This window comes from Nerophis lumbriciformis, linkage group LG13 (assembly GCF_033978685.3).
Source record: "Nerophis lumbriciformis linkage group LG13, RoL_Nlum_v2.1, whole genome shotgun sequence".
In the NCBI taxonomy this organism is placed as follows: Eukaryota; Metazoa; Chordata; class Actinopteri; order Syngnathiformes; family Syngnathidae; genus Nerophis; species Nerophis lumbriciformis.
This window is the reverse complement of record NC_084560.2, coordinates 26,188,695-26,201,375: the sequence shown is the minus strand read 5'-3', so window position 1 is coordinate 26,201,375 and position 12,681 is coordinate 26,188,695. Positions and strand designations below refer to the sequence as shown.

Sequence of the window (12,681 nt, the reverse complement as noted above, 5' to 3'; positions counted from 1 at the left end):
ATAAAGTAACTAAAATAGAATGCAAATTATATATATATGTAACGAAATGTAAAGCCATATAGGCTCACACAAGTTCCATAATCCAAATTTGGAACACAACATCATCGTTTTCACAGCTTTTGGGTTGTTAGAGGTAGAAAGCGTTTTAAAGTAGAGTTCTAATTCTTTTTTCAATGCACAAAAAACAGGTCGGGTATTGAGAAACTTACATTTATGAATATAAAACTTAGCCAATAGTACATGTATATTATCATTAGAATACTCACAAAAACGATGTAGCTTTAATTTAAGTTGTATTTAAACACCAGGAAAAGTAAAATAAAAAATATACAATATATATTTCCCCCTTTTGGCGTTGACGTCACACTCATGCGACAGCGCTGGCTGCTATACCGGAAATAAAAACAGCAGCTAAGCAAACGTCTAATACGTCTATAATTGGGAAGTTTATTTGTTATTGTCAGGTTTTGTCGTTTTTGTGCTCACTTTTATGCAATTATCTTAACTACCAGGCATATTTAAGGCGTTGTGGCTAACGCTCAATTGCTAACCAAAAGGCCCCCCATTTTTCAAGTGCAAGGTAAATGCTGAATATTTTCCGACTGCTCATCGTTTTGAGTGTTAATTTTATTTGGTTTGAATTCCCTGCAGAGCTGTTTTGCTGAGAAGCAAAGCGCATCATGTCGGGCACTTTTTACTTCGTCATGGTTGGTCATCATGATAACCCAGTGTTCGAGATGGAGTTCTTACCATCGGGGAAGCCCGAATCTAAGGTATAATTGGATATATACTTCTGTCATGATAGTTCCATTTTTTAGGCTGACCAAACTGTCAAAAGTCTGGACACACGTTAAGATGCTTTGATTGGCGACGTGTATATAAACATTTGACATGTATAGGTGGGGGTGGCGTAGCTCGGTTGATGTGCCAGCAACTTGAGAGTTCCAGGTTCGATACCCGCTTCTGCCATCCGAGTCACTGCTCACCTCCTCCCAGTGCCACCCACACTGGTTTAAATGTAGCGTCATGATGTGGATCATGGGGTTTCACTATGTAAAGCGCTTTGAGTCTCGAGAGAAAAGCGCTATATAAACTTCATTAGTAAGTACATTTTATTTTTACAGCGCTTTTCACAGAAAAAAAAATCACAAAGCGCTGTACAAAACATAGGTAAAGTAAAACAACAATTCAATTAAAAAACAACAACAGTGTAACATCATAAACAATTGAATACAAAGTGGATTAAAAATTAGAGTTAATTTAAAGTACCAATCATTGTCACACACACACTATGTGGTGAAATTTGTCCTCTGCATTTGACCCATCCCCTTGTTCACCCCCTGGGAGGTGAGGGGAGCAGTGGGCAGCAGCAGTGGCCGTGCCCGGGAATATTTTTTTGGTGATTTAACCCCCAATTCCAACCCTTGATGCTGAGTGTCAAGCAGGGAGGTAATGGGTCCCATTTTTATAGTCTTTGGTATGACTCGGCCGGGGTTTGAACTCACAACCTACCGATCTCAGGGCGGACACTCTAACCACTAGACCACTGAGTAGGTTAAAATGAGCATTAACGAAAAGCTTTTCTATAAAGAGAAGTTTTCAAATGTTTCTTAAAAGTGTCAACACAGTCAAGATCACGGAGGGACTGGTGCAAGTTGTTCCAGAGTCTGGGAGCGATAGCCTAGAATGCCAGGTCTCAACGGGTTTTAAAACGAGTTTTCGGGGTCTTTAGAAGACCCCGGCCTGAAGACCGCAGGCTGCGCCCTGAAGAGTAGGGGCATAGCAAGTCAGTGATGTACTGAGGGGCCCCACCATGCAACGCACGGATTGTCAGGACTAAAATTTTAAACTCAATGCGGCATTTGACTGGAAGCCAATGAAGACTGGATAGAACGGGGGGTGATATGGGCTGTTCTGGGTGCACCGGTCAAAAGTCTGGCAGCTGCATTTTGTACAGTCTGAAGTCTATTTAGCGTTGACTTGTTGAAAGGGGGGGAAGAGAGAATTGCAATAGTCAATGCGAGACGAAATGAATGAATGATCATTTCGAGATTGGCATTAGATTTACTTGCACATTCTAATACAGGCGTGTCAAACTCATTTTAGATCGGGGCCCACATGGAAAAAAAATCTACTCCCAAGTGGGCCGGACTGGTGAAATTACGGCACGGTAACTTAGAAATAAAGACAACTTCAGATTGTTTTCTTCGTTTAAAAATAGAACAAGCACATTCTGAAATTTAACAAATTATGTTTTTTTTTTTTTTTTTACAACTACCTGTTGCGGTTAATAGTAGATATACTTTATTTGTCGTTATCTGTATTTTCTGAATAAATTATGTGATAATGTTCATCAGTCAACTCATTGGTGTTAATTTTCAATCTATCAAGATAAAAACAATTATACCAAAATCAAATCACGGGATGTAATTTATGTAGTTTGATAATTTTCCTCGACTGGTGTACTAACATCATGTGGTTTATATTGTACATATGTAGCATCATCTACAAAGATACAAAGAATTGCTATTGCGGCATCCAGTGGACACATTTAGACAAGCTGTTTCTTTCATTAAAAAATTTCAGGCTAATTTTTGTACAATTTTGTAAAACCTGTTCGCGGGCCTGATCCGGCCTTCGGGCCGTACGCTTGACACCCCTGTTCTAATACGATCCAATACAAAAAGGGCTACGCTTTCACTCACAATAGCATCATCTAATACCTCAATAGTTTCTCATTATGGTGGTAAATCAGGTCTGTTATTTCAAACTGTTGATAATACTTTGTTTTTCCGACCACAGGATGACCACCGTCACTTAAACCAGTTTATTGCACACGCCGCTCTGGATCTGGTGGATGAAAACATGTGGCTGTCCAACAATATGTACTTGAAAACTGTAGACAAGTTCAACGAGTGGTTTGTTTCTGCATTTGTCACTGCGGGACATATCCTTTTAACTGTTGTGTTTAGTCTCTCAATGGAATGTACAGTATCTCACAGAAGTAAGACTCAAATTACAGCATTTTCTTTAATGGTTTTGCATACATATAAGATTCATCATGCTCCACGATGTGCGGCAAGAAGACGGAATCAAGAACTTTTTTAATGACGTGTACGATTTATACATTAAGGTAAGTTGTCTTTCAAACGAGAGTCATATTATATTATCTTATTCTTGCTTCGTTGTCTTTTAGTTTGCCATGAATCCGTTCTATGAGACCAACGCACCAATACGCTCCACAGCTTTTGAGAGGAAAGTGCAGTTTCTTGGAAAGAAACACCTCCTAAATTAATAGACACAATCACTTGAATAATTAATGCAAGTTTGCTGTCTGTGTATGTTGTCCCATTGCGAAATGTCGAATGTAATAGAAAAACCTTGTTTGTAAAGCATTTTTTCTTGATTTTCTTGAATTATGTTTGTCATTTGTTACCAAAAACTATCAAGTGAGATATCAGTTATTTCTGGTAGGATAAATGTCCGCCTTACAGTCAGGAGATTAAATATCTGAGTCCCCATTGGTCTCTGCATGGAGTTTGTGTGTTTTTCCCTGCATGTGCAGGTGTGGGGTTTCTCCGGGGACTGTCCAAAAACATGCAGGTTAGGTTATTCCATCCATTTTCTACCGCTTGTCCCTTTTGGGGTCACGGGGGGGTCCTGGAGCCTATCTCAGCTGCATTCGGGCGGAAGGCGGCGTACACTTTGGACAACACAGATAGACAGACAACATTCACACTCACATTCACACATTAGGGCCCATTTAGTGTTGCCAATCAACCTATGGGAGGAAGCCGGAGTACCCGGAGGGAACCCACACAGTCACGGGGAGAACATGCAAACTCCACACAGAAAGATCCCGAGCCCGGGATTGAACTCAGGACTACTCAGGACCTTCGTATTGTGAGGCACATGCACTAACCCCTGTACCACCGTGCTGCCCATAGGTCAGGTTATTGAAGACTCTAAATCAGGGATATTTAACTAAATAGTTTTTGGGGCCACATTTTTACAAAGCTAAAGTCTCTGGGACTGAAATTCTCTCCTCACAATTAGTCCTATTTTGTATGTAACCAATGTCCTCTACAGTAGACATTTGATGTGTGTGTATTTTGTCGGTTATAGTAGCCTTCTGCTGTTTTTAAGGACCTTCTGCAAAAAAGCTAGTCAAATATAATCTCTATAAAAGTGTAGGATTTTTTAAAAATCTGCTGGACAAATGTGAGTTTCTCGCCAGTTGTGTAGACCAAATGAAAAAGAGGACCTAAAACGTTGTGGCTTGTACAGCCCTTTGAGACTTTTGTGATTTAGGGCTATATAAATAAACATTGATTGATTGATTGATTAAAATGGAACCTTGAGGAATACCACGATTATATTTAAAGTTGAAGAATGACTACTGACTGCATCGTAAGTAAACAAGCTACACCTTAGGTACATAAATCACATTATGAAAACATGTTTAAAAAAAAGGGTACTTGCCAAAAAGGAGAAGACTTTAAGGTGCGCCTTGAGGAACACCTCAGCCATATAAATCACAAGTTTGGACCCCAGTGTTTTGTTTGCTAGCAAGGTTAAAATGTCAATGCAAGGACCTGCCAATATGTTCAGTGGTTGAAGTTCCTCTGTACAACAAGAGCACTCCCATGTTTTTAGGAATTTGCTGCAAAAATGTTCGTTTCCCAAGTTTAGAACTGAACCAGGGGATATGGTGCCCCTCCCGGCCCGCCTGTTGAATAGCTCTGCTCTAAATGATCTGTAGGTGTGAATTGGTTTTGACTAGTCCAGGGTGTACACCGCCTGTTGCCCCAAGTCAGCTGTGATCCTAATGAGTATAGAAACTTGGATTATAGTAGACATGTTTATTAGGGTTACAAAACAGTCCGATTCCCAGATGCTTTATTCATTGGTTGACGTAACACAAAACAGGAAATGCAAAAAAAAAAAAACAGCAGACCTTCAATTGTATAATACAAAACAAAGTCAAAATTAATTCAGGTTTTATTAATAGCCAGAGCTCAATTAGACTTTCCTCTACTTCTATTTCTTCGTACGTGCAATTATGTGAGAGAAAAATACAGAACAACAAATGTTTCCAGTTTGATATTATATCAGGATTTGGAAGTTAGTACATTAGTGCTTTGAAAATTCAGTAATGCTCTAAATTTACAACGCAGGAATGTGTGCAAACAAGTGTCAAAATCAATACATTTGTTAGTAACATAACTGCTTTAGCAATACGACATGTGAACAGGGCTTAATTTAAAAGCTAGATGTTAAAACGAATCAGCTTTTCATCTATATTATCACATAATTGTACTTGTAGGTAGTACAAAGCTACAGATTTCGAGGTACCCACACGAAGCTTATATGAAATATTTATTCTCCGTCTGACCTTTGAACTGGAGTCAAGCGGAGTGATTCAGTGCGTTCCTGTTTATTATAAGACACGTTTAGTAGTGCTTCTATTAGAGTGATCCCAACGGTAAGCAAACACTGATTCAATATGTTATTAGTTGTAATACAATGTAATGCAGTTTTGTACACCTATCATTATTTATGAATGCTACTCATCACCACCTGGGTGTTATGAGCAGCAGGTGGCAGCAGAGCGAGGCTTTCTGTGGAGCTTGACCGTGTCTGTGGGGATGAGGTGGTCCGCTCGCTCATCTATCGCCAAAACTCTGCGCACCGCCTCCTCGAAGGCCACTGCAACATTGGTGGCGTCCTTGGCGCTGGTCTCGTAATACGGGTAGTTGCCGTTCTCCTGGCACCATTGCTGCGCCTCCTCGGTGGACACCTGCCGCTCCGCCACATCCAGTTTGTTGCCCAAAATCACAAAAGGGAACTTCTCTGGCTCTTTGACATCCGCGTAATAGATGAACTCCTTCTTCCAGTTGCCTAAATTGATGAAACTCTGGCTGTCGTCGACGCTGAAGGTGAGCAAACAGCAGTCGGAGCCTCGATAGAAAGGAGTCCTGAGGCTGCGAAAGCGCTCCTGACCGGCAGTGTCCCAAATCTGCAGAGTGACTTGGTGGCCGTCCACCTCCAGGTCCTTATTGAGGAACTCAACGCCGATGGTGTGGAAAAGGTGCGCGTCAAACTTGTTGGTGACGTAGCGATTCATGAGGGAGCTCTTTCCGACGCCACCGTCGCCCAGTAGGATAACTTTCAACAGGGATGTTTTTGTCGACATGGCTGCTTGCTGTTTCTCTTTGCGATTATAGGATGACCTGTTTTAAAGAAACCAAAACATCACTTCTTACTTCCACAAATAAGTGACCTTTGTACTCATAGGTGATGTGTCTTAATTATGTTGCCAATTTAACCCTTTTGCAACCTTAAGATTGACTACACACACTTAAAAGTATATATAAAAGTATCAATACGTTCAACACTTGAAATATTTTAAGAACTTCATATTGATATAAAGCTTTTAGTATTTTTTTATGTTCTATGGCCTTTTTGCAAAAAAAAAAAAAAGTTCATGAGAAAATGCATGATTTGCAGTATTAAAAAAAAATAGTGGAATATTTGGAGGTGGGTAATTAGAGCCTTGAATAGGCCAATAATTTGTGACATTATTGATTTCCATACAGTAGACATAAATCTATATTATTACCTACTGAGCGAAAGAGACATCAGGCATGTCTTGGTTGAATTTATAGAGTTCACACAAGTCTTTTATATGTATATCTGCCATGTTATATATACAGTATATATATAATTGCCCAAAATCATTGTCCTCGCATTTCAGCAGTTTAATAGCAGTTCACTCACGCGCAACATCCATCCATCCATTTTCTACCGCTTATTTCCCTTCGGGGTCGCGGGGGGTGATGGAGCCTATCTCAGCTACAATCGGGCGGAAGGCGGGGTACACCCTGGACAAGTCGCCACCTCATCGCAGGGCCAACACAGATAGACAGACAACATTCACACTCACATTCACACACTAGGGCCAATTTAGTGTTGCCAATCAACCTATCCCCAGGAAGCTCTGAAAATTATGCCTATGGTTTTCTGGCACCATCTAGTGGTTAAGGGGCACAACTATACCAAAACAATATTGTCTTGTTTTTCAATCAGCAAACATGAGATTCATTCAGTTTTCATGGAAAAAGCATAGCAATATGCCTTTACAATCTGTTTAAAAAATATCAGTTATAATGAGAGTCAATGGGGCTGAAAGAGTTCTCAAGAGAAAGAGTGTATACTTTGTTTGAATCCCATTCTAACAATGTTGCAATCAAAAACACAATGCGATTTTTTTTTTATTGTGAAAAAACTCCCTGGCGTAATTTCAGACATCTAACCTTCAAACTGAAACAATCATATCACATAGGGAACACATATAATGCACGTTTTTTGGCCCTAGGGGTGCACAAGGGTTTAAACAAATAACATATTTTTCAGATTATAAGGCACACAAAAAATTAACAGGGCATCTTATAAACCTGTGCGTCAAATGTACGGTTTAATTCAGGTTGTGCTTACTGACCCGGAATCAATTTTATCTAGTACATAGTGTAATGACAAAGTGGATGGCAGTCACACACAAGAGATATGTTTGGACTGCAGGGTGACGCCTGTTCAATTGACGACCTGTACTATTCATATATGGTAAAGGTTTACCCAAAGTGCTTTGCACGGGTCTGCTATTGGAGTCCGACAATGTAGTCAATTAGCTCCTTCTTTTTCTCTATCCTCTTGTTGTGGGGCATTTATCCTCTGCTGTTGCCATTTCTAATATAAAGTAGCATACAGTTCAAACTTATATCTGTCAGTAGACTCGCTATGGAAGCACTAAAAACTATTACAATAAACATGACGATCAGAAGATGCTGTCATATTGGAGCCAAGTAAATATGACCACCCACAAAACGGCGGACCTTGAAGAGACGGTCAGAAAGCAGCTTGAAGACGGTCTGTAAAAGATAATCTATGCAATATTTTGCCCAAAGAACCACCATTACAGTTCTGTAGACCACAAGGAAGTGTTTTAAATGTAAAAAAAATATCATAATATGACCCTTTTAACACACCTATAATCTGGTGCCTATTGTATGAAAACAGACCTGCATAGAGCCGCTCACCAGCAGTGCGCCTTATAATACGGTGCGCCCTATGGTCCGAAAAAAACTGTCAGAGCTTCCATACAAAATAGAAGCATCTACGGGTGCACTTATTCAAATTAGGCCAATCATATTAGGATAAGGCCCACTTTATACCTAAAGTCCATCACATTTGGCTTGTGTGAGTACTCAGCGCATTTGTGTGTCATTTAATTAATGCGGTGGCTCTTGTTGCAAATAATTCATGAAAGCCGCAACCTTGCACAGAAAAAGAGTTTGATCTTTGAATTGTTACGTATTTTTTGGCTTGTTGTGTCGCAAATAGAATAAAATAAAAACTCCCTTGCAACTCATCACCGCCAAGAGTTTTTAAAAAAGGTATAATTGATGGCAATTAATTCATTTCAGAAACACAAAAATGTAAAAGGGTCATATTATATTTTTTTCTACATTTAAAATCCTTCCCTGTGGTCCACTGTACGTAACATGTAACGGTGGGGCATTGGTCAAAATTTTGCATAGATGTAGTTTTACAAACCATCTTCAAGCCGCTTTCTGAAGGTCTTTTCAAAATGCGCTGTTTTGTGGGCGGACTTATTTACGTGCCAAAAACGTTCGTCCCGGCCAAACCACCTGTGACTGGGTCTCCACCCTGTCTGCCATGATGTAGTTCTTAGAGCCTCCATATCACGTCTGCTGACAGATATAAGTTAGAACAATATGCAACTTTTTGTTAAAAATGGCAACAGCGGAGGATTTTGCTTGGATTCCTTTTATTGTCATTGTAAATAATATACAAGATTCAGTTTGAAGCACAAAGTGAAACCCACATAAAAACCAACTACTAAGAAATATAAAAACTTTGCATGCATGTGTATGTACGAGCCAGTCTGACCCACACCAAGAGGATAGAGAAAAAGAAGGAACTTATTGACTACAACTGGATAAAAATGGTGAACTCTCATAAAGCTCTTTGGGTAAACTGCTACCATGTATAGAGATATCCGCTGGCGTAAGTAAGGCAAGATACGTCACAAATCTCAAATTCCAAAATGGTTCATTTAGAGCAGGAATGTCAAACTTGTTTTCATTGAGGGCCACATCGCAGTTATGGCTGTCATCAGAGGGCCGCTTGTAACAGCGAATAACTTATGAATATGCCTCTGGATTTCATTATTAATTATATAAATTGTTTTAAGTAGACTGTCGATTTTACTGTAAAAACTTTATATTTACAAAATGTTACTGTAAAATAGTGTTTTTTTCAATTTCCTACAACATTTTAAGGTAAATATAAAAACAGTAACACTGTTTTGTTTTTTACGGAAAAAGCTGGCAGCTTAGTTGCCAGAATTTTACTATTCAATTTACATTGTTTTTTCACAACATTATAATGTTATGGTAAAAGTACAAGTTCCTTTTTTATTCTGGCAACTTAGCTGCCAGTTTTTCTACCGTAAAAACAAATGTATCGTTTTTTCATTTACAGTAACACACCGTTAAAAACAAGATTTTACAGTAAAACTATGGCAGCTCAGTCAACAGAATATTAACGCAAAAAAATAGAATTTTTTTTTCAATTTACAGTAATATGCCTATAAAGAGCACTGTAAAATTCATTGTAATTTTTATTAATTTTTATTAATTTGATGGGTAGTTTGCTATAAAAATCATAAGTCCAGCAGATGTTTAAGTATTTATTTTTATTTAGACAAAAAATATTTGGAAAGTATAATAATATACTGTAATATTTGTTGCAATAATGGATACTATTTACATTTAAAAAGGCATGCAATTTCAAGCAGAACATATATTTTTTCTGTCTGAATGAAAAAAATCCATTACATTTAGTGACAAAATATTAAGTACTTAATTGACACATATCATTTCCAGGTGTTTGCGGTAGGGTTGTACGGTATACCGGTATTAGTATGGTAACGCGATACTAATGAATCATATTCGGTACTATGCCGCCTCTGAAAAGTAACGCCCCCCCCTTTATTTAGAAAAGTAACGAAAAGTATCAAAATAATTTTGGTACCAGTACCAAAATATTGGTATCGGGACAACACTAGTTTGTGGGCCAGATAAAATTATGTCGCAGGTCTTGAGTTTGCCACCTCTGATTTAGAGCAAGTTTAGATAAAGACAAAATTGGTGTAAAAAATATTTTTTGCAGACCAGTAATTATAAAATGCAAATAATGTGCCGTTGTTAAGTGTCTGTGCTGTCTAGAGATTGGCAGAGTAACCGTGTAATACTCTTCCATATCAGTAGGTGGCAGCAGATAACTAATTGCTTTGTCGTGATCACAATATGCAGACGACAGCGGGAGGCAGCGTGGAGGTCAAAAGGTATCTAATGCTTAAATCTTAAATAAACAGGAGGTGAGTGCCGCTAAGAAAAGGCATTGAAGCTTAGGGAAGGCTATGCAGAACGAAACTAAAACTGAACTGGCTGCAAAGTAAACAAAAACAGAATGCTGGACGACAGCAAAGACTTACTGTGGAGCAAAGACCGCGTCCACAATGTACTTCCGAACATGACATGACAATCAACAATGTCCACACAAAAAAGATAGCAACAACTTAAATATTCTTGATTGCTAAAACAAAGCAGGGGCGGGGAATAGCGCTTAAAGGAGGCCATGAAACTGCAACAGGAAAATACCAACAAAAAGGGAAAAGCCACTAAAATAGGAGCGCAAGACAAGAACTAAAACACTACACACGGGAAAACACCACAGAACTCCAAATAAGTCACGGCGTGATGTGACAGGTCATGACAGTACACCTACTTTGAGACAAGAGCTATAGTGATGCATGGTCGGTTATGGTTTGAATTCATATCCAACAATTGCGACGACAACTTTCAATTGTCTACTGAGTTTCATTTTTTAATGATTTCTGCTGGTGGTGTGCCTCCGGATTTTTTTCAACGAAAAAAATGCGCCTTGGCTCAAAACAGGTTGAAAAACACTGTCCTATAGAAACAATTGTTTCAGCTGTCACACAATTTCAACTGACATTTTGGACCTATTGTCATACAATCTCTGAATACTGGGCAACACTTTTTTAGAAGCAAAACAAAATGTATCTCATTAAAAAATAAATACAAAAATGTAAATTAGTTTTAGTACAAGCAATGCAAAACTACAAGTTGTGGGATCTGAGCAGAGGATGGTGTTGTGGCTTGTACAGCCCTTTGAGACACTCGTGATTTAGGGCTATTTAAGTAAACATTGATTGATTAATACAAGTTGTTTAGTGTAGTCAACCAAATCTTCTTTCTACTAAAACATATTCCCGAGATGTAATGGGCAGTTGGACTTACCACTGATTGATTTAGGCTTCCTCTAGTTGTCCAGATCATGTGGTGCAGACCCTGGTACTAAGTCACATGCTCATTTGTTCAGTGTTGCTATGGACGGCCAGTCGGCCATGGAGCGCCAGTACTCGCACAGCCTGCCCTGCAACACCAGTTTAACATTAGGTGTGACGTGAACAATGCAAGACAAAACAAGAAATATGCAAGTGTGGTTGTGGTGAGTGTTTAGCTACAAGCTAGGTGGCTAACATACAACATGACAACACAGCTGGAGTAAAGCAAACAGCAACATTAGCACGCTCAACGTAAGATTAGCTCAAGTCAATTCGAATAAGACTCTAACAATTAGATAACACCAAAACGTGTGTTGTGAACGTTATTTGACAGCTTACCTTTTTTTTTTTTTTTAGGTCGTAGCCGACAATGTTTCCTAACGCCGCTAGCTTCCTGTCAAAGCTAACTAGCGGAAGTGGGGCGACCGGACTGTCCTGACCATGTGACCGAATGAGCCAATCAACGAGCGAGTCCGCTTGGCTTGAGATTCATCACTAGGGGGCGGTATTTGGCCTGTGTAGTCGATGGGCATTGGGCGAGCCTTTTGGTTGGCTGTTTAGTTCAGTTCAGTTTCTGTCTAAAGCAGTGGTTCTTAACCTTGTTGGAGGTACCGAACCCCACCAGTTTCATATGCGCATTCACCGAACCCCTCTTTAGTGAATTCAAGACAAAGTTATATGTTTTTGGTAACACTTTAGTTTGGGAAACATATTCTAAATAACAAAGACTTAATTTAGAGTTATTTGGTTAGGGTTCGGGTCAGGGTTAGAGGGTTAGGGTTATAATAAGGCCATGCCGAATAGGGCATTAATAAGTACTTAATAATGACTAGTTAAGAGCCAAAATGTTACTAATTTGCATGTTAATAAGCAACTAATTAATGGTGAATATGTTCCCCATACTAAAGTGTTACCATGTTTTATTACTGGTGCATAAAATGAACCGTGCATGAACATCACCTTGTTCAAAGAACAAAACCAACACAGTGCATGAACTCACAACAAATTACACACCTGCAAACCAGTCAGCTGTTGCCGTATCCGTAGTACGCTGATAGGGAGAAGTTTGTATTTACACGATGAGTCGGGTGTGTTTTGACCTCCGCCGAACCCCGAGGGTTCGATCGAACCCAGGTTAAGAACTACTGGGTTAGGGCCAGGGTTGGAGGATTAGGGTTATAATAAGCCCATGCCGAATAGGGCATTAATAAGTACTTAATGACTAG

General features: G+C 39.2%; 2 protein-coding genes across 2 annotated transcripts; one reads left to right on the top strand and one right to left on the bottom strand.

Annotated features, from left to right (window-relative positions):
- The first annotated feature begins 379 nt into the window (after window positions 1-379).
- trappc2 (trafficking protein particle complex subunit 2) lies at window positions 380-3,521 on the top strand. The gene is made up of 5 exons (XM_072914469.1): window positions 380-580; window positions 652-773; window positions 2,803-2,951; window positions 3,052-3,133; window positions 3,197-3,521. The coding sequence occupies exons 2-5, from the start codon at window positions 681-683 to the stop codon at window positions 3,293-3,295; spliced, it is 423 nt and encodes a 140-aa protein (XP_072770570.1). The 5' UTR covers window positions 380-580; window positions 652-680; the 3' UTR covers window positions 3,296-3,521.
- A 1,361-nt stretch (window positions 3,522-4,882) lies between these two features.
- On the bottom strand, window positions 4,883-11,924 carry rab9a (RAB9A, member RAS oncogene family). The gene is made up of 3 exons (XM_061971209.1): window positions 11,795-11,924; window positions 11,409-11,544; window positions 4,883-6,233 (listed from the first exon to the last, which is right to left on the bottom strand). The coding sequence occupies exon 3, from the start codon at window positions 6,194-6,196 to the stop codon at window positions 5,588-5,590; it is 609 nt and encodes a 202-aa protein (XP_061827193.1). The 5' UTR covers window positions 6,197-6,233; window positions 11,409-11,544; window positions 11,795-11,924; the 3' UTR covers window positions 4,883-5,587.
- Between the last annotated feature and the right edge of the window lie 757 nt (window positions 11,925-12,681).

Coding starts and splice junctions, on each gene's coding strand:
- trappc2 (XM_072914469.1), top strand. CDS start 681: ATGTCGGGCACTTTTTACTTCGTCATGGTTGGTCATCATGATAACCCA. Junction 774..2,802: donor CGGGGAAGCCCGAATCTAAG/GTATAATTGGAT, acceptor TTCCGACCACAG/GATGACCACCGTCACTTAAA. Junction 3,134..3,196: donor TGTACGATTTATACATTAAG/GTAAGTTGTCTT, acceptor GTTGTCTTTTAG/TTTGCCATGAATCCGTTCTA.
- rab9a (XM_061971209.1), bottom strand. CDS start 6,196: ATGTCGACAAAAACATCCCTGTTGAAAGTTATCCTACTGGGCGACGGT.